Genomic DNA, 20,349 nt, shown 5'->3' on the forward strand with positions numbered 1-20,349 from the left:
TTAATTTATTTGTCTGTGGCTTTCTTAATATTTACTCTGTTTGTTACTGATAAATAAAGAAACTGGAACTCATGATTAACCTTGTTGTTTTGAAATTTAGGACGGTAAATATGATGTTGGTGGGGGTGAAAAATTCGATAATCTTACTGATCTTGTTGAGCATTACAAGAAAAATCCCATGGTTGAGACATCTGGAACTGTCGTGCATTTAAAACAACCATTCAATGCCACACGCATAACTGCTTCGACGATAGAATCTCGCGTGAAAGAATTATCCAAGGATAATTGTGTTACTAATGGGAAGGCAGGCTTTTGGGAAGAATTTGAGGTTTGTATTTTGTGTATAATCAAAAATTACATTTTAAAAAATATTTAAATGTGTCAATTGTTTTCAGTATCTTCAGCAACAAGAATGTAAGCATCTTTATAGCAGGAAAGAAGGACAGAAACCTGAGAACAGAGCAAAGAATCGTTACAAGAACATTTTGCCATGTAAGTTTATACCCATGATACATTAATCATTTTTTAAATTGTAGATTTAACATGCAAGTTTTTGTGACATTGAAAAACTTTCAGTTGATCATACTCGTGTAATTCTAACTGGAGTTGACCAAAATGTGCCCGGATCTGACTATGTAAATGCCAATATAATTAGGGTATGATTTGTTAATTTTTATTAACGTCTTTTATGTTTTAAGATTAAAAATGAAAGTTGTTTTAATTATAAATTCTAGCCAGAAGAAACCGGACCGGGTGATGCACCTAAAACTTATTACATTGCAACGCAGGGATGCCTGATAAATACTGTGGATGATTTCTGGTGGATGATATGGCAAGAAAACACTAGAGTGATTGTCATGACTACTAAAGAAGTGGAAAGAGGAAAGGTTTCTAAATTTATTTATTATTTTGAGTTTACATCTGACATGAATTCTCATAATTTATTGTTGGGTGACACTTCATTAACATTATTTATGTAGCCATATTATCTAGTATGCCTTGAAAAATTATTGCTATATTATGATGATTACAACAATAATTAGATGCATGTAGCATAAGGATATCTACTTCACATTAGATGACATTTGTTTTAATTATTAAAATTTAACATTAGGATAGAAAACTATTTACTATGACATTTAGTTTGTTCAGTATGTATCTCATTCTCAAAACTGTAATAGTACAGGGTAATCATAAAGTTTCTACACTGGGAAATATGTTCTGGCTCTTCTAATTAGAGCTTATGACAAGTGAACTTGATGAAATACAGTAGATACATCTAATGCAATACAACCACTTTAAAATACAAATTTAACAAGTGACAATTCTCTTTACGGCATAATATAAATACATACCCAAAGCCGTTAAGAACGGGTTACAACTAGTGGCACCATCTCTTGCACCAACCATTATATTAGATATTATCGGGTTTAGTGGTTGTTTATTTGTGTCTCTATAGGACTACGTGAAAGAAGATTACAATGGCTGAAGATTAAAATCAACTATTGGGACTATTTTAATGACTTGCAACCAGTGACGTCCACAGACTGTGAAAAAGGAAGACACAAGCTATAAAAAAGAGCATCATATATTATACAAGAAGCTTCAAACTATGATTCAATGTCAGGTCAGCACTCCCACAAGCAGTGGCGTAGCTACCGTTCTCCGGACCCGGTGCGGAACCAGATTTGTGGGCCCCTTACAAAAATTTTTCGGTAAGGGTGTCCGTTTTTCGTAATGGTAATTGGGAACGTCCAAATGAAAACAAGTAATTTTTTTTATAAATTTTGGCTTTTGAATTTATTTATTCCATTAAAAACATTGCACTTTAGACGTCCAATTTCTTTCGTTTGATGAGTGATGCATTAGATATTTTTTTGTTTTGTTTACGTAAATGGACTAAAATATTTTTGTGTAGTGGTTTATATAGTGTATAACTAGATTACAGTTGAGTTGCTGGTTTTCCTCTGTAATAGGGGCCCCAGCTCGAGCATCCAAATGCCAAATTTTGCTTTGTTCTGATTGCCGTGAAAAATTTTTCAAGTTTTTTTTCTTGCAATTTTGGTGCCCCCATGGGCCTATCGCTTTCCAGCGGCCCAGTGCAGACCTCACCTACCGCACCCCCTAGCTACGCCACTGCCCACAAGGTGGTGTTGGTTGCAATCAGAGATATCTTGGTCTTCAAAACAAGGAATGTAATTTTGGTCAATATATGATGAAGTTGCATGGGATAAATTTAGTTCAATAGTTTCTTTTACATTTGCAGATTAAGCTATAAGTCATGAATTTTCTGTTGTTAGTTGATGATAAAATTTGGGGCGTTCTTGGGGATTAGGAAAATGGAAACTCAGATAAAAAGGGAGGACATTCGCTCCAAGTGTCCCAATGCAAGGGCACCTCTGCTTGCCATCATCAGCATAGAAGATGTTCTCTCAAATATGGGCAAAAAGTTTGTGCAAAAAATGAAGGGAAATGTACAGGTGAGGTGTAAGGTTACATAGGAACTTTGACACTTTATTATATTAAATTATGATTTTAACATTTTAATTTTGAATGTTTATGCCAAAATTACCTGTAGTAATTTTACAGAATGAAATGTTTAAACAAAGATATTCAAATAGTTTTTTTGGATATGACTCAACAATTAATAATTGATAGAGGAAATTAAAGATTTAGTCCATATAAAACAAAATTAGCAATAAATAATTGTTTTATAGATTTTAATTAATAATTAGAATGCAATTGTTCGATAATTAGTTATCAAATAATTGTGTTCCGATAATTTTATATCTACCACTTGTGTTAACCAATCAGTCAAAAAACATTGAGACATAAACTTTGTACTGAACTGGAACTATTTAATATATATGTTATGGACAAAGTGATTAATACGGTCATTATGAATAATGACCAACAAAATCGGGGCATTGTAATAAATTTCAATAATTTATCAAATTGACCGGTCATTATGAATACTGCTATCACTTAGTCGGGCAAAGTGATAATAATACGTTGAAGAGTGATCATCTGACATACGCTAGCCGATCAGCACTCGCATCTGACTTGTGAGTTGCACGTGCGTATTACGTTTAGTACCGAATTTGGTTGTAACTGTTTGTGCTCTTGGCGGATTCCTCCCGAAAGGGAGCTGCCGGCAGGCCATCGATTGTTTAACGTCACTAGTTATTTATTCTCAAACACACTTATCAATAACTAGTATGTATCAATATCTAGTGACGTTAAACAATTGGTAGCTCCCCTCTGGGAAGTATCTGTTGGGAGCACAAACAGTTGCAACCACCGCCATGATGATGCATATAGATAAAATTTTACCATTTAATTAATATAGTTAATAGTACTTAGTTTTAAAAGATTACATGTTTTTTTTAAAATACGTTGAAATAATTCACAAAAAAATAAATATTTTTAAATGAAATAAGTGGAGTTTTTTTAATCAAATTAAAATGTTGCACAATTTAAAATTCGGTACTAAATGCGATACAATCAGCAACTCAGAGTGCCGATTGGCTAGCGTATGTTCACTCTTCAACGTATTATCATCACATTGCCCGACTAGGTGATTACAGTATTCATAATGACCGGTCAATTTGATAAATTAATCAATATTTATCACACTGCACACCTTTTTTGGTCATTATTCATAATGACCGGGCATTACGAATAATGTCCGATTAATCACTTTGTCCATAACATATACAGTACATGCACACAATGATACCTTTCATACTTATTCCAGCAAAATTATTAAATAATGTTGCTGGAATAAGTACAAAAGGTGTCATTGTGTGCATACATATAACATTGAGACATCAGAAACATTTGAAACAATTGAGACATTGAGAAATTGATTATTCAATCTTTATCTATTGTAAAGTTTAAATTTTATATGACCTTTAAACATTATAAGGCCTTTAAAATGCTTTGATAATATTTTTTATTCATCATCCTAATTATTATTTTTTCTGTACTGTATTTTTGATACCATCCAAATTAATTGAAAAGAATGAAAATAAGGAAAATTAATGTACTTTTGAGTTTGTTTCACAAATTTACAGCACAGAGCATCCAAATGCTGTAATTATTAAACTTAAAACAGTGGCTTCTTACATTGCCTCTTCTTGAAGGTTTATTTGGTTATGGCAACATGACACGTGGGCAATTTTTCAAGAGAGATGCCTCCTGGGAGGACATTTAAGAGAAACTAGTCCTATCTAGGTGTTATTAATGTGAAGTAAACCTAGGAAACTCTACATGGCTGGTCTGTTGGTCAGGCATGAACTCACAACTATCAGCATTCAGTAGTTTTATCAGCTGGTGGGCACCTCGTCTCGAAGGGTGTTAGCAACTATGTGGCAAATCTTCCTATACACAACAATGGTGTCATTGTACAGTACAATTATAAAGATTTTATCTAAGTGATTAAAATTTTGAATTATTGTATTTACATCAACATATTAACTTTGCAGATGTATTTATAGGAAGATGTATGCAAAACTGTTTTAATTTCTCTTCTAGTATGTCATAACAAAACTGAAAGCTTCCTATTACAAATGAGCCCAACATTGGCCAAGTGGATAAAATCACAGAACCCGACCAACGGGCCGGCCACGTGGAGTTTTTCTCGGCATATTTTCTTCACGTGTCTAATACCTAAATAGGGTCCAGTTTCCCAAAGAAAAAGCAGATATTTAAGAGATATTTGGTCTATAATAAAAGACTTAATACAAGATACAGAAAGATTCACTTTCAATATACTTTTTTCTGATTAATTTTACTTGGAGGTTTAAATTATTTTTGTAAAAAAATAAAGAATAATTGCAGTTGTTGATACCAGGCTACAGTTGCCATATTGTTTACAGATTTTGTGACATTTATTCATATTATAAGTATAATTACAGTAGTGAACTGAAAATCGAAATCAATTGGGGACTGGGGTTGTTCAGATTAGGGATTTGTTCCGATTACGGATTATGTACGAAAAAATATATTAACCTGTCCGATGTTCAAATTTTTCTCCGTTGCGTGTCGCTTCGTGTTGAATTTTCGTCGATTTTAAGCCTAACGAAAATTTTTATAATAATAATCGAGGCTATCGTATCGTTAAAAATTATTTCTGCATTTTGTACAAACAAAATAAGTATATTGAAGAATATAAAAACATGAAAATTATAAAATTAATTAAATAATTTAAAAACCAATGGGATCGGTAAAATATTCAATTTTAAAAAACTTTAAGTTAAAACCAAGTAGAAAAACTACTCTTTAAAAACCGACTTCGAGTGAGTTAAAAACAAATAAACAAACCAATAAAGTTATGAAAAAAGTATAACATCTTTTCGTTTCCGTTTATTTGTTTTTAACTCACTCGAAGTCGGTTTTTAAAGAGTAGTTTTTCTACTTGGTTTTAACTTAAAGTTTTTTAAAATGAAAATTATACTTTAGAAGTAAATTTAGTATCAAAAACGTTCGATTCGGCACGACACAGTCCGACTGAAAATCGTGCCGATTACCGGCGATTCCGATTACCGGGGTTCCGATTTACGAGTCTCTACTGTATATGGCATGATATAAATTCGCTCGATTTTTTAAAATGTTTAGCAAGTTTTTTTTTATTAACCGAAGATGAGTTTATTAGAAAATCGAAGCTAATTTTTAACTTTGCAGATGTATTTAACTACCGTATATCGTGGCAGAGAAGACGATAGTCGAATCATAAAAAATGGCCCCCAAAATCCGGGGTCGTCTTATGCGACAGATACAAAAAACAAAAATTAGATTGAAATTTGTATAAATTAAAACCATTATAAAAAGACAGACAAACCGTAGTCATTTACTACAAGACAGTAGGGTAGGTGTACAAAATAGAATAGCCCGTAGAATGTTTTTGTGAATAGTCAGTCATTACCCGAATGCCGAAATCAGTGCGAATGTTTGCAGCAATCGCGAGGCAGTGCTGCCAGATGCAAGAAAATAAAATTTGTTTATTCAAAAAATTACAAATAGGACATAATTCCGTATACACTATACAGTAATATTATTCAGATGATGATTGCTGATCTAAACTAAATTCATAGGCCATTGATAGTTTGGGGGTCGTCTTATAGGACAGATATATGCTAAAACCATAAAACTTTGACGAAAATTTATACCTCGTCTTATCCGCCGAGATATACAGTATGTCTGCAATGGTCATTAATTAATTTCCATTCAGTTTTTAATTCAGAAAACTAATGTATTAGCGGTTCAGTTTAAGTCTGCATTGCTTATGTAATGGACGATTTGATTACGTGCTTTCAAAGAATCATGTGTATCTACAAGCGACATGATATTAAATCAAGATGGCAGCGGAACCACGTGAGAACCGGTTAGCGTAAAAGTATTCTGCTTTTTTTTAAAAAAATAAAGTTATAATTTATCAGTGGTATGCGTGACATTTGATGATAAGGAAGCTGTATTTCTGTAAGAAGTCCACTTCCGGGGGCAATCAGTTAATTGCGTGTCAGTGATGGTCTAGAGTTTATTCGTACATGGGTGGTGGCGGAGGAGACAAAGATGACAAGAATCTAACAAAAACCGTTTATTTTAACATAAAATAAACTTACACTATGTACAAAATAGTTTGCTTTAAGACTAGTGTTGCCACCTTTACAAAATCGCTGACTTGGACGGCAGGCAGGTTTGTCCGAACAGAAGTTCATGACGCATGCGCAATGTCATTTTACAATGCGAAGAATAACATGCATGCCGGTTCTAAATCAGTTACGGTTAAAGACTAAGGGACTTGCATAGGAGTAACATATGTAACCTAAATTAAGAAAGAAACAACAGATAATTTAGATCCATAGAAGACATGTACGGATGTACAAGCAAAAAAAAAAAGGCTCAGAGGTAGGTTGTGCATCACACGTCGGCGTAAACAGAGTAACATGGCGGAATGGCAGATGCGTTTCAGTGAGAGTGTGAGGTCTTTCGCTGATCAAATGGTGTAAATTTATATAAATATTTGCAAGAACTTTGTTTCATCGTAATTTCACAATTTCTATGAAATACCCGGACAGTCAGTCAATTCTCGGACTATCCCGGTGGTAACACTAGAGACATTACGGTGCACGTATTCAGCCCAAAATGTGAACGGTGGACGGACGAGCGCCGCCATCTGGCAATTCTATACGGTCGATAATGGCGTTCGCTACGTCTAGAATGGCGAGTAGAAGATCAGTTTAAACTTTTTTTTTTTTTTGTGTGTGTGTGTTTGTGGTTAAAAATATGACGTATTTTATTAAAATAATGATTATTTAAGCATTTACGAATAATATTGTAAAGAAACAGACGATTTTAATCCAGAAATTATTTAATTACAATAGAACCTCGAATATCCGGATTGTTCAAAATAAACAAAAATTGTACGAATTTGCCGATTTGCACTTGGCGAATTGCGACATTGTTTATGTACGTACATGATGGAATGCGTGGAACAAAATTTTGAAAAGACAATTAGTAAATTCCAGTAACGGTAGAAAGTGGTATAGGAGACATTGCGGAAGCAATAGCACAAATTTCAATATGTGCCGAATGTAATGAAGAAGACGTAACAGAGTGGTTAAATTGCGATGCAAACGATCCCGGATTCCAAATTTTGAATGACGAGGAAATAATTAAAGAAATATCTGCCTCGGATGAACGAGATCGAGAAGACGAAGAGATTTGCAAAGTAAGAGATATTGGTCCTACATATTCTGAAGCTTTTCGGTGCTTAGATGTTGCCACGAAGTGGTTTGAGAGCTAAGAAGAGTGTAACTCGGGACAACTTATGTCTTAAAAGTATTCGCGATTTAGCAGCTTCAAAAAGAACAGCTAGCTTTAAACAAAATTCGTTAATTGAATTTCTTAATAAAAAATAGTTTAATATTGAAGCTATAAGTAAATCTAGACAAATAAAAATTATTCATACTATATGCACTGTTAATTATTATTTTTTTGATTATCCAGATTTTTCCTTATCCGGACTACCTTCATCCCCAATTAGTCCGGATAATAGAGGTTCTACTGTATTCAATTTTTTTAGCGAGTGATGCGAAGTGCCTATAGAATTTACATATATTTGTCTTCATAATAGCTTATTTAAGGTAGATTTGTTCTTCCACGGCATCTTCTACCATCAACAGCGTAATACGTCTGTAAATTTTCTAAAAATTAATTTTCCAAATTTACGTAAGCCACTACTTCCCTCGACGAAAGTATGAGATACAGTAGAACCTCGATTATCCGGACTAATTGGGGATGAAGGTAGTCCAGATAAGGAAAAATCCGGATAATCGAAAAATAATACTGTACTGTATTTAAACTGTGATCAAATTTTCAAGAAACAAACGTTTGTTTTGAATTTGGACTACTACTGACCAGCACTAACACTGTCTATTGTTTAAAGGCCCTCTGGTGGCGCGAGAAGATGGATTTTATAAAATAAAAAGCAGTTGAAACTGTCAAATTTTTATTCATAAAAATGAAAACTATTTATCGTTTTATGATGACTAAAATTTTTTCGTCGCATTCACGGCTTTTAAGTAATGCATAAACCTTCGAAGCGCAAGGCCATAGGCGGTGGCCCACGTCGCCCATGCCTTACACTGCCCTTGGCCATAGGAATGATGTAATTTGAATATAAATTATTTATAAATATGTTATGTCAAGTTATATTTTTATTACGTTGTATTATTATGCAAAATTTATTAAAAAGTTTAGGACTACTGTGCCAGGTGAGACTTTGTTGGGACAAAAAAAGTTATGCATTCCATCACGTACTGTACATAAACAGTGTCGCAATCACCAAGTGCAAATCAGCAAATTTGTAAAATTTTTGTTTATTTTGAACAATCCGGATAATCGAGGTTCTACTGTAGTCCTATTGTCGGCTTGTATGGTAGGAGAATTAAAAATAATTATTTAGTGTTATTAAACATCCAATAAATACTAACGGTTTAATTTGTTTATTCACCTTCGCTGGTAACCCTGCATGTTAAGTGTACCTGCCATTTTTTTAAAACAAATTTCCCATGAGTCAATGCGCGACGTTCACCAAGTCACGTGATGTTGTGAACGAGCGTCGCGAGGTCTTTTACTTGGACTTAGAACGTCAAACGTGTACTTCTGCTTGCCGTACAAGTTTAACGTTTGTCCTTGCGCCTCAACCTTTCTACTATTTAGGACAATTGGCTGTTTGGACATCCTGGGCATCGATGCGATTTTTTTTGACTGTCGATCGAAGATGGCCCCGGGGCAGTGGCGTTGATAAGTCCAACAGACAGGTGGGAGACTTCGTCTGTTGGGGTTGGCGACAAGGTCTAAGTCCAAAGTGGCACGGGTTACAGGTTGGCACAATAGCCGAAAAACTGCTTTTTTTTTTTTTTTTATGCGGTGTTTTGGTTATTCGGAACGTTAACTAACCGAGTACGAGGTGTCCTTGATTGTCAGGGATTATATCAATCTTTGTTCTTTCGTCCATTTTGATTGGTAATTCTCCCTCAATCACGCTTCCCGAGTGGCTGGTCCCTCGTTACTAAGCTTAACGGGACTCCTGCCTGGAGCGCGAGAAAGGTCAAAATCGAAGATGAATTCAATCTTCCACCGATCATAGGACGATTTCCTTCTGCGATTTATGGTTTCTGCGTAGTAGTTCGATATAAACAAATGGGTGTCCGACTAAAAATGATTTTTTCCTATCTTTTTTTTAAACTAATAAATTTTTCTCTAAATTAACTGTTTTTTCGTGTCTTTCGTGACGGTTCGGACCTTACATTTCCATAAAAATTTTAAACAAATACTGGAAATGACAAAAATAAACAATTTATTTGGATTGTCATTAATTATGGTATTTTTTATGTCTAAGAGTATCAATATAGTCTGTACACAAATATGAATATTGCAATTCACCACGTAATTTAGATAAATCAAAAAAATTTTCCATAAGATTTACGTAAAGAATTAAAAATCGTTTTGGAAAATTGGAATATTTAAAATTATTACCATGTAAAAGTGATAAAAATTCTAAAGATTTTTGTCTGTAAATTTGTCAATACAATTTTATATCAATGTGTCCATTATTTCATAAAACAGATGTTTATATAACTTCTTTTTATACCCAATATCAGTATGTCTCATTTGTTTTTTTGGTTAAATTTCTAAAAAAGTTTCATCTTTTTTCGGTGTCCCAAATCATTTCTTTTCTGTCGCAAAAAGTCAATAAACTGATTTATTCTAGTAATACAATATGCTATATTAAAATTCTTTTTCTGTAATATATCAAACAGGATATCTGACTGTGCAAATATTTGATGAAAAACTAGTAATAAAAAGTGGAAATCAAAATCTGTTAAATAATGGTATAAATCGTCTTGCAGCAATTGTACGAGGGTGGATCCAAAAAAAGGTTACAAGGTAATAAAAAATCATTTATTAATAATAGACAGAAAATACAAAAGGAATTAAGAGGCATACTTCCCAATCACTTTTCCACGTAATCACCAAGTTCTATTTAGGCATTTATCTGAATGCAGGACCGACTCGTATAGCCCGGCGGTAGAAATTACGCCCTGCCCGTCGAGCCAGTTCTCGGCAGCTGTTTTTGCATCACCGAAGAGAACCCTGTTCCAGATAAGTGTTCCTTCATTTTTGGAAAAGGAAATAGTCACTGGGTGCCAAATCTGGACTTTATGGGGGTAGCTCCAGACTTTCCAATTGAACTTTTACAGCAATTGTTGAGTTTTGCAAGCAGTAAGGGGCCTGGCATTGTCATGCAAGAGGATGACACCATCACTCAACATGCCAGGGCGTTTGTGTCAGATGCCCATAAAACACAGTTTGCACCTCCAAGCGAGACCACTTTTCTAAACTTCTTGCCATTTCAATCACTCTGACGCATCGGCGAACTTACACTACCTACCCGCACAACTAGTACCATCTGTCGCCACTCTGGGGAAAAAATATTCCCTTTACATTAATTACTTTTCAAATGCTGCTGCTTATAACCTTTTTTTGGATTTACCTACGTAGTGTCAGAATCCCATTGTTCTGGGCTTTCAACCATATTTAACAACAAAAGCTTTAATTCTTGTTTATAGTCCATAACGCAGTTCACAGTCCTGTTGTTGTAATTCCATCTAATAGGTGTGGCTGAAAGAAAACGGTTTTTTGATTTCTAGGTCTAAGGTATGAGATCTTTTAGAAGATTTAGAAAAAAAATGAAAAAATCTTGTCATAGTTTGAAAAAATATTTTACATTCTTTTATATATGTCCAACAGATTGAGAGAAAACTAGGTTCAATCTGTGAGCATAACAGTGTACGAAAATAGCATGTTTGGATATTTCTTTAATTTTGGCTCTGACATTATGGTGTCTGGCCATTACGGCAGCACCGTCGTATGCTTATGTGCCACTAATTTTTAGTGCATTGAAATACGTTTAAGTAACTCTTAATGTGAGTAAATAACGAATTTGCATCTCTGTTCTGACATCGGTAAAGCCCACAAATCTTTCTTCGACGGTACCGTTTTCTTTCACGTAAGAAATACAGTCGACGTGCGAGCTCTGTGGCTAATGTCGGTTGTTTCGTCTACAGTTATCGCAACAAATTTTGCATTTTTAATTTCTTGCAATAAAACGTTTCCTAATGAATTAACCAGATCATTTTGAATTTCGTTAGATAAGCCAGTAAAAACCGTAGACTTCTGTAAATGCATTTTTAACAGATTATCTGACATATTTAATAAATAAACAAGTTCAATATAATTATCTCTGTTATTAGATTTCAATAGACTCTCTACGCCCTCTAAATGCCAATTCTTGCTTTGATAAAAAACATATAGGCCTAACATCTATTAATTTACATATATCTATTAGCCGTAATTATCTTGTTATAATTTCCAATATTTATTTTATATTGTTTACTAATGTTAAATTCTATTCTGCTTCGATTTCCAAGTTGCTTCAATTTTACGAAAGAGTCCACGTGACATTTACAATTCTTGTGACTTTTGACAGCTCGAGTCTAATTATTTAAATAGACAAAGCCATTTTTATTCCATGCACTAATTTCATTTGAAAATAGCAGGCGAGGCCAACAAAACTTTTGCATTTTTATGCATCCACAAAGCCATTTTATGTCTTCGTAAATTTTATGGTGAAAATGTCCAACAAATTTTTCCTCAAAGTATTTATATTTAATTTGGGCATTCAACTTGTTTTTTGTGATAGGGACAGCCTGCACGTAAATACTTTAATATTTTTCGTAGTGCTGTTGTCATCTTTTATGTGCTTGCTTGCCTTAATATGCCTGTTTAAACTTTGTCTACGACTATATTTTAAACCACATTCACTACATTCATTTTATTTAAGGTATAACGAGTTCCTCAACGTTGACAGTAGGGTTTCTCAAACGGGATCCCGGGATCCCGATTTTTTTTTTAACCCGGGAAAGTTTTCTCGTTCCGGGAAATCCCGTAAATTTCTTAAAAGTTCAATTTTTTCTTTTTTTGTGTTAAAGTCGAGGAAATTTTGCAAATAGAAGGTATAATTAACTCATAAACTGTCAGAATACATTTGTATTTATTACTTTTTTACAATTTTTCTGGTTATGGCGTGTCACAAATGGTCAATAATCAATACATGGCAGCACTCTGAAAATTCTTTACTTGTCGAACCTGTAATACCTGGAATAATTGCGCTTACGCCGTCTTAATTTTTAACCGTGCCCAGCAGCTTCGATAATTGCGTAACGCCGGGTTGTGCAAATTGGGCAAGATACAAATGAGTACGAAGTCTGCGAGTATGAAGATTGTTAAAGACAAACAGACTGCCGAATTATTAGGCTATAAGCTTGATGTTTCTATTAAAGCAGTTGAGGTAGACAAGTAAGGATACTAGACAACAGAAGAAGTATTGCAACCCATCTCGAAAACGAACTAGAAATCTTCCAGGCTACAGGTGAAAAAATACATAGCATCTGTATCATGATGTGCATGAAACACGATTGCACTGGCATCAATTGAATCGGAAAGGGCATTCTTCATAGTGGGACTTTTCATTACTAAAATAAGAATCAGAGTATCGACCATCTTTGCTTTTTAAAATCTTGTTATAAAAATTTGCAATTTAAAAAACAAAAATTACCTTTTAAGTTAATTTCTAGCAAACTTTAATAAATATTTTCTATTTGTGAAAATTTCTACGTAATTCGAAGGTAATTTTTAATATATATCGCACACAGCATTATTAATATGATTTTGGAGGTTGCAGAATGTATTAAATTACTTTTAAAAATGAAAAATAATTATATCATTTGATTTCAAGATATTTTGTATATCTTCAAAATTAATTCTATCCCGGGAAATGAGAAACCCTAGTTGACGGTATGGTAAACAATGATAACTCTTGGGATCTGGCGAAAAAGCCGACGTTGCATATGCCCACCGTCCCGAAAAAATTGACATTAATTAATGCTCGTTTAGCGTCATTTTTGCAAGTTTAAACTAACGTTTTATTAACAAAGCCAATTTAAAAAAAAAAATTTAAAAAACCAATGGGATCGGTAAAAATTTCAATTCTAAAAACTTTAAATTAAAATCCGAGTAAAAAGCTACTCTTTAAAATCCGACTTCGAGTGAGTTAAGACAAAAAAAGAACGAAAAGATGCTATACTTTCATAATTTTATTAATTCCATTTCCCAAATGCATTTCGCAATGCCTCATCAGTGGGTAGTGCACTGATCTGTGCACTACCCACTAGTAGTGAACTACCCACATGAGGGTAGTTCACTACCCACTGATCACTGCTGATGATGCAGCATCTTTTCGTTCTTTTTTTGTCTTAACTCACTCGAAGTCGGATTTTAAAGAGTAGCTTTTTACTCGGATTTTAATTTAAAGTTTTTAGAAAGCCAATTTATTTTGGTAATTCGTTTCCATTTTTTTTAAAAAGAAAAGCCACTGCAACTCCAATTTAAAAAATTGTTTGCTTAAAAAAGTTCTTGAAAAATGCAGCAGACCACAATTTAAATGGTCTGAGCTTGCGCTGATTTTTTATGGCTGGCATTTTGAAAGTTCCAAAATAAAATTAAAAAAAATGTTTATAAATAAATAACTATATTGCAGTTGTGCAGAGAAAGTAACATTTGCAATGTTTATTAGTCACCTTTCAGCAGATTAACCCAACAAATTACAAAAAATGAAGCAATTTATATTCTTTAAAGAGATAATCAACTGAATTTTCCTCATTCTTACATCATCATTAATGTATTTTCAGTTTTACCCAAGAACGCTTTTGCTCTGTTTTCCACAACTGCGCATTTATTGATTTATCAAATTCAATTGTCAATTGAAATGTTGTATGACTTGTGTAACTTTACTCTGATTACATTTTTATTTTAGAGGAAAAATGTAATTATTTTCTGTACAAATGATGTTTCCTCTTATTCTGTTTAACAGGGAAACATTATTTACCCAGTTTGTCTGCATGCTCAGTTTTAAAATGTTGGAGTTTTTATTATAGTTTAAATCATGATTTAAAAAGTATAATTAACACAAGTAAAAATGATTTATTGGAATAAAAAACAAGTGTAGGTTCCTGCTACCTTTGAGATCTCTTCAATTCATCTTTAAGGGATGAAATACTCAAAAATTACATAAAATGCAATTTTTTTGTGAATTTTATTTCTTAGGGGCTTGGGAGGTGCAAAAGTATTAAGGAACTGATGTTTATTATTATTCTTTCAAATTCCTTCAAAATTTTATTAAAATATGTAAATGAACTTATACCTGATCATTTTACTTGATATGATTAGAGGGTACATCTAGGCTCTGTTATCCAGGGCAAACTAAGATCTTAGTCATCCTCTCTTGTTCCAGGGGTTTGAGATGCTGATGATATATGATGAATCAGTCTGTGCCACTGCTAGAATACTTTTAACTTACACAATAATTTATCTTTTTCAACTTACAAATACAATAGGAAGTGCCACTGGACAAAGACACTTAAAAACAATAATAAGATGAAAAATATACATTTAACAAACAAGTGCATAGAAAATACAGTAAAGTAAAACAGAATTACAAATAAAATAAACTAATGAATTAGAGATGAAGAGAAAATTACATGTTACATTACATTACATTAGAGTAGGTGTTTACATATGTATTTAAAATGTAATAAATCAAAATGTAAAAATTGTTCAGTATTACAAATGCTTTGAGAAGGATAATAAAAAATAACATCTAATAATTTTCTAAATAATTACGCACACTTTCCTTTTGGCACCCCCCTTACTTGGCGCCTGGGGCACGTGCTTTGTGTGCCTCCTGCTTGCACCCCTCCATCTGATATATGATAAAGTGCATAAAAAAATTATGTGAAATTTATTTATAATGAGCAATTATTTATTGTGGCATCGTCACTATGTCGGGCTGCAATTTTTAATCATATTTTTAATTTATTTAATTTAAAATGTATGCTGTCCATCTCAAATTAGTAGTGTCTTGCCCCTGTACATTATACTTTTCTTTAACTATAGAGTGGTGCCAGTCATCTATCTAACACCTTTTGGGGAAAAATTTTTGAATTGAAATAACATGACTTCCAGTTTGCATTGGAAGTACATATATAGTTAATCGGGGCTTCCTGCCCCTAAGGTTTCCATATCTGGTGTCGTATTTCATCTATCTAACTCCATTCTCAAGATTAAGGAAAGACAGGCAGACAGATCACTGGAAATTTATACTTGGTCTACAGTTTTTTTCAAATTGCAACTCAATAGTGTCTCCTACATAAATCAGCCGAATTCAAAACTTTTTGTGAGACGATATTCTTTTCCATTTAAATTTGGAAAATTTTTTTTGCTTTTTCCAGAATAAATGCTTTAAATATTGGCCAGATAAGGCAGAAACTAAAGAGGCGGGAAAAATAAAGATTAAAAGTTTAGCGGAATCGGCTACCGTCGATTACACTTTGCGAGAATTTCAGGTTACTAAAGAAGGATGGGTAAGTTTGAATTTTTAATTCGTAATTAAATATCACAATGTGTATTAAGATAATATGTAGTTTTATTTTATTGTTATTTAAATTTACTTATTCATTTATGAAGAAATAGAATCTGTAAAGGCAGGTAACTTTTTTGGAGGCTTTTTGTATTTATTCATATACGGAATGAAATACATGGATGATCTTCTGAGGGGAAATGCCTCCCAGTGGTCTTTTTATGGAAAACTGGCCCCTATTTACGTGTTACTAACATGCAGAAAACCTAGAAAACTCCGTGCGTCTAGCTTGTCGGCAAGGTACGAACCGACGACCGACTGCCGGCGTTCGGTGGTTTTATTCGGTTGGTAGGTCTTTTTGGAGACAGATAACTCATTAAATAAGAAAATGTTACTGTTAACAACTACTAAATAAAAAAGCTTTGAAAACTGTTTTTTTTTTTTTATAATAAATAAATGATTTGGCTGCCATTAGAATTAATTTTCTCAAGTTACTGAATTAAAACATGTAACTTCAAAAGAATAAAAGTATAATTACTTAAACATATATTAGAAAACTGGATTAATACTTGGCAAAATTTAAGATAATTTTTATTAATGAAAGTATAAAATTTGCCTGAAAGATAGGCGGTTAAGTTGTCATTTTGTTTTTACATTAACAAGTGTAGTAATGTAAAATTTCTTGGAAAAAAGTTTAAAGATTATAAGTAGAACAGTAAATGAAGCAAAAATAAGATGGATTTGAACAAAGAATTATTTTTTAACATGTTGAAATGTATTTTGTGTTGAATTTATCTTACATTTATTTTATTAAGAGCAGTTATCAACAGTAAAAATAAACAATCTAGAATATAAACATTAGAATTTATATTAAGATTATTACCAGTATTATAATTAGTTTTTTCTGTTTACTTATTGTGGAAGGTGTTTGAATTGTATCTTGCGCAGAAAAACATGTACTAGTTTCAAAAAGTGTATTAGTGGAGAATTATTTCCTTCGTTAAAGCATTATATTTGAAGTTATTTGTTTATACAGTAAGTAGTTGTATTTGACGAAACAATATCCACATATTTCCAGAGAAGGTTTATGTATTTTCCCATACCGTAGTGCCATCATCGCACCACCATTAAGACGGTGCAAAAACTACGGAACTGCAAAACTAGTATCGACAATGTAACTTGTTTTGAAATTAATAATAGAAATTTATTTCTAATGCCCACTCTGTTAGTAATTGTAAGGGTTTTTATATATTAAATTATAAAGAGTATTTTCAATCGTTTCCATACAAGTTTAATTTTTTCTAATGTAAAAAAAAAAAGTGTATTACATGCACTGTGGGGAAATATCTTTTAAAACTGATAAAAAATTTAAAGTAAAATTAAGAAAACCTGAATTCTATTTTTTATTTTTTTGTTTCTAGAAAATAAGTGCAAAATTGGCTTCTGTAATTTTACTAATATTCCACTGTTCTTATCCATCACAAAATATTTATATTGCCATTTATATTTGATGAAGTACTGAATTAATGAAGTAGTCAAAATATTCACAGAATATCATAGAATTAAGTCTAATGCAAAATTTTTGGATTAGACTTTTTGCATAGTTTCTTCTGCAAGCTTCTGTTTTCTAATTTATTTATATCAATTAGTACTATAAAATTGTGGAATAATGACACGATAGAATGCTACCTTTGGAGTATTCAGCTATATTTGAATATCTTATTAAAAGTAAAGCCTATGATTACCAAGAAATGCTTAATTATAGGAGTTTTGACTCTTATAATTATTTTTTAAGTTGTAAAGCAGGTGAAATTTTAATTCATTAATAAATTGTCACAAAGTACATATGTCCTTAAGACAAATGTAGAGCCATTACAAACCTATCTGCAAGTAATCATTCTGTATGGACTTGTGTGTTGTATGATGGCGAAATCATTTATCTATCTGGATGTATGTGCGTAGCTGGCTACCCATTCTTTATGGCTACATTCACTTCCACATAATTTTTATCACGTGGAAGTGAATGTAACTGGAATGGTTGAATATATGGACAATCTTGATGCATCATGTTTTTGTGTACAAAGCATACAGCTTCAAGCCACTTATAAAGAACACACTGCCATTATGGCAGCCAACCACTGCACAATGTCTATCTGAACTGGTTTTATAAGGCATGTTACCAAAGAAAAACTAACAACTAGCAGTATCTTAATGGCTGCCAAAACATATGCCCTTGTGTGGTAAAATTCAGAAACACATTTTGGAAACTTGTGGATAACTTTGGTGGCCAAGTTGCAGCCTGCAAACCGTGTATGGTCCTTGTACACATATACAATTTTTTTTATAAACTTAGTACATATATGTAATATTTTTGTAAGTTTTCTGACTATTATGTAGTGTGATATACACACAGAATGTAAGCAGAACAATTTAACCTTGAACAGACTAAGGGTATACTCTATAAACCAAATTGTGAGCAGTGTCCAACTACAAATGGACAAGCTCTCTATCAGTAAGTAATGAAAGAGAAATATTGATAAAAAGAATAGAAATTAATTTATAATAAACCTATTTTCTCAAAGTTGTTTTTAGATATATATGGGAGGCTTTCTCTTGCATATTTACTCAAGCATACCCATTCTTAATCTATCATAACAGTAATAACTATAGTATTATAAATACAGTGAAAACTTCTTAGGCGACCACCCGCATTCGAGGGGCACCTGATAAAACGGGTAAAAATTTCTGGCACGGAATAGTTTATACATAGAGTCTTCGTATAAGTTACCCGAATTAAACGACCACCCGTGTAACGCGACCGCGTGCATCGATTTTTGGTCGGAAACGACATACAACAATTGTAATAAGCGACCACTTCCGCAAATATATCTGGTCTAAACCAGGCCTGGCCGACCCACGGCCCGTCATGTTAAATTGTGTGGCCCGCTAAGCGATATTATATATTTATTAGAATTTTGTTTCCCATTATGTGCATACCAAAACAGTTAAATAAATGAAAATTTGCATGTGTCATTGTTATAATGCGCAGGTACGAGTACGAACTCTTGGTATAACAATAAAATCTTATTATTATTTTTTTTTTTTTGGATTTTGTGTGTATCGTCCTTGTAATTCAAATAATGATACTGGTAGACGATCATACAGCAATGGTTAGGGAAAAGTTTTGTTTATTTACTCAAATGCATTTCGGGTTGGTTTATCTCCCAACCCCTCTTCAGTGCTGTTAAGGAGTACAAAAATTGTAAGGTATCCGACAATGTTAAAAATCACGTAAATTGGAATACAACAAATATAAAGACTTACTATATTATGTTGGTACATTTTTTACAATTATTTTTCTATATTTTAACACAAAGGTGTATTACATTCTCTATAACATAAAAAATTTGTGTGATTTAATACAATTTGCTAAAAGATATATATACATACAGTTATTCAATTTAGATTATTTATATAAAAACTTACATTTGTAGTGAAAGTGCTTTGTTCCTAATGAGGGTGAAGATGAGAAAAGACTAAAAAAGGCAGGTGTTTAATCATTCTTGATCGTGTTACAGTTTACAGAAGTGTTGTAATGTTAGCCAATTCACTTGTGCCAACGATAGATCTGACACCTAGTGGTATTAGCGCAAACTACGTAATGGCGGCTGCTATGGGTATAAAGTAGTTTGTTAGAATAGAAAGTGTTCACCCTTGCTAATATTGTGTTGTGTCCTTTGTCAAAACTGTATGTATGTTATTGCAGACGTACCGCCAGGTTTCTTCTAGTCTTCCACATAATCTTTTTCGATTCCTAACTGTTGATTTTCAAATAGAATTTTATATACCCCAGCTTTACCTTCCTTTTTTACGCTGTCTTTATCGTTCCGTAGCAAGCTACAGATATTAGGTGATCTTTTATAGATCATTCTCAGTTTTTATAAAGAAAAAGAGCACTCGATACAACATTGACAAATGACACAACAGCACAATATTATCAATTACAGTACAGACTGAAGGAGCGATTGTAAAATGGGAAGAGGCTAAAGTCATTTAAACGGTGCACTCTCCATCCATTGCGTTGGAGAAGGAAAAGGTGGAAATTTATAAAATTAAAATGAAAAACCGTTGTCTAAACGCTATGGATGCTAATGCGCTTCCAACAGTGTGGAAATATATAATAGAAAAAAGAATGGCACTTAAAAACCCTTAAATCATTTCTTTCTACTTAGCTTTGTTTTCTATGTTTTATTTGTTTATTTATTTATTTAATATACACACTTCTTTCAGTTTATTTTAAAGTT

The 20,349-nt window shown here is 32.8% G+C and overlaps 1 protein-coding gene across 1 annotated transcript in view; it reads left to right on the forward strand.

Annotated features, from left to right (window-relative positions):
- Positions 1-20,349, forward strand: part of LOC136968536 (tyrosine-protein phosphatase non-receptor type 11-like) — a 55,104-nt gene that overhangs the window by 24,601 nt on the left and 10,154 nt on the right. Inside the window, exons 5-9 of the mRNA XM_067262519.1 lie at positions 101-328; positions 396-492; positions 577-656; positions 735-887; positions 15,918-16,049. Coding sequence (XP_067118620.1) covers positions 101-328; positions 396-492; positions 577-656; positions 735-887; positions 15,918-16,049 — 690 coding nt within the window. The remainder of the gene's footprint in view (positions 1-100; positions 329-395; positions 493-576; positions 657-734; positions 888-15,917; positions 16,050-20,349) is intronic.

Source organism: Centruroides vittatus, unplaced genomic scaffold (genome assembly GCF_030686945.1).
Source record: "Centruroides vittatus isolate TY-2023 unplaced genomic scaffold, ASM3068694v2 contig_15, whole genome shotgun sequence".
Classification (NCBI taxonomy): domain Eukaryota; kingdom Metazoa; phylum Arthropoda; class Arachnida; order Scorpiones; family Buthidae; genus Centruroides; species Centruroides vittatus.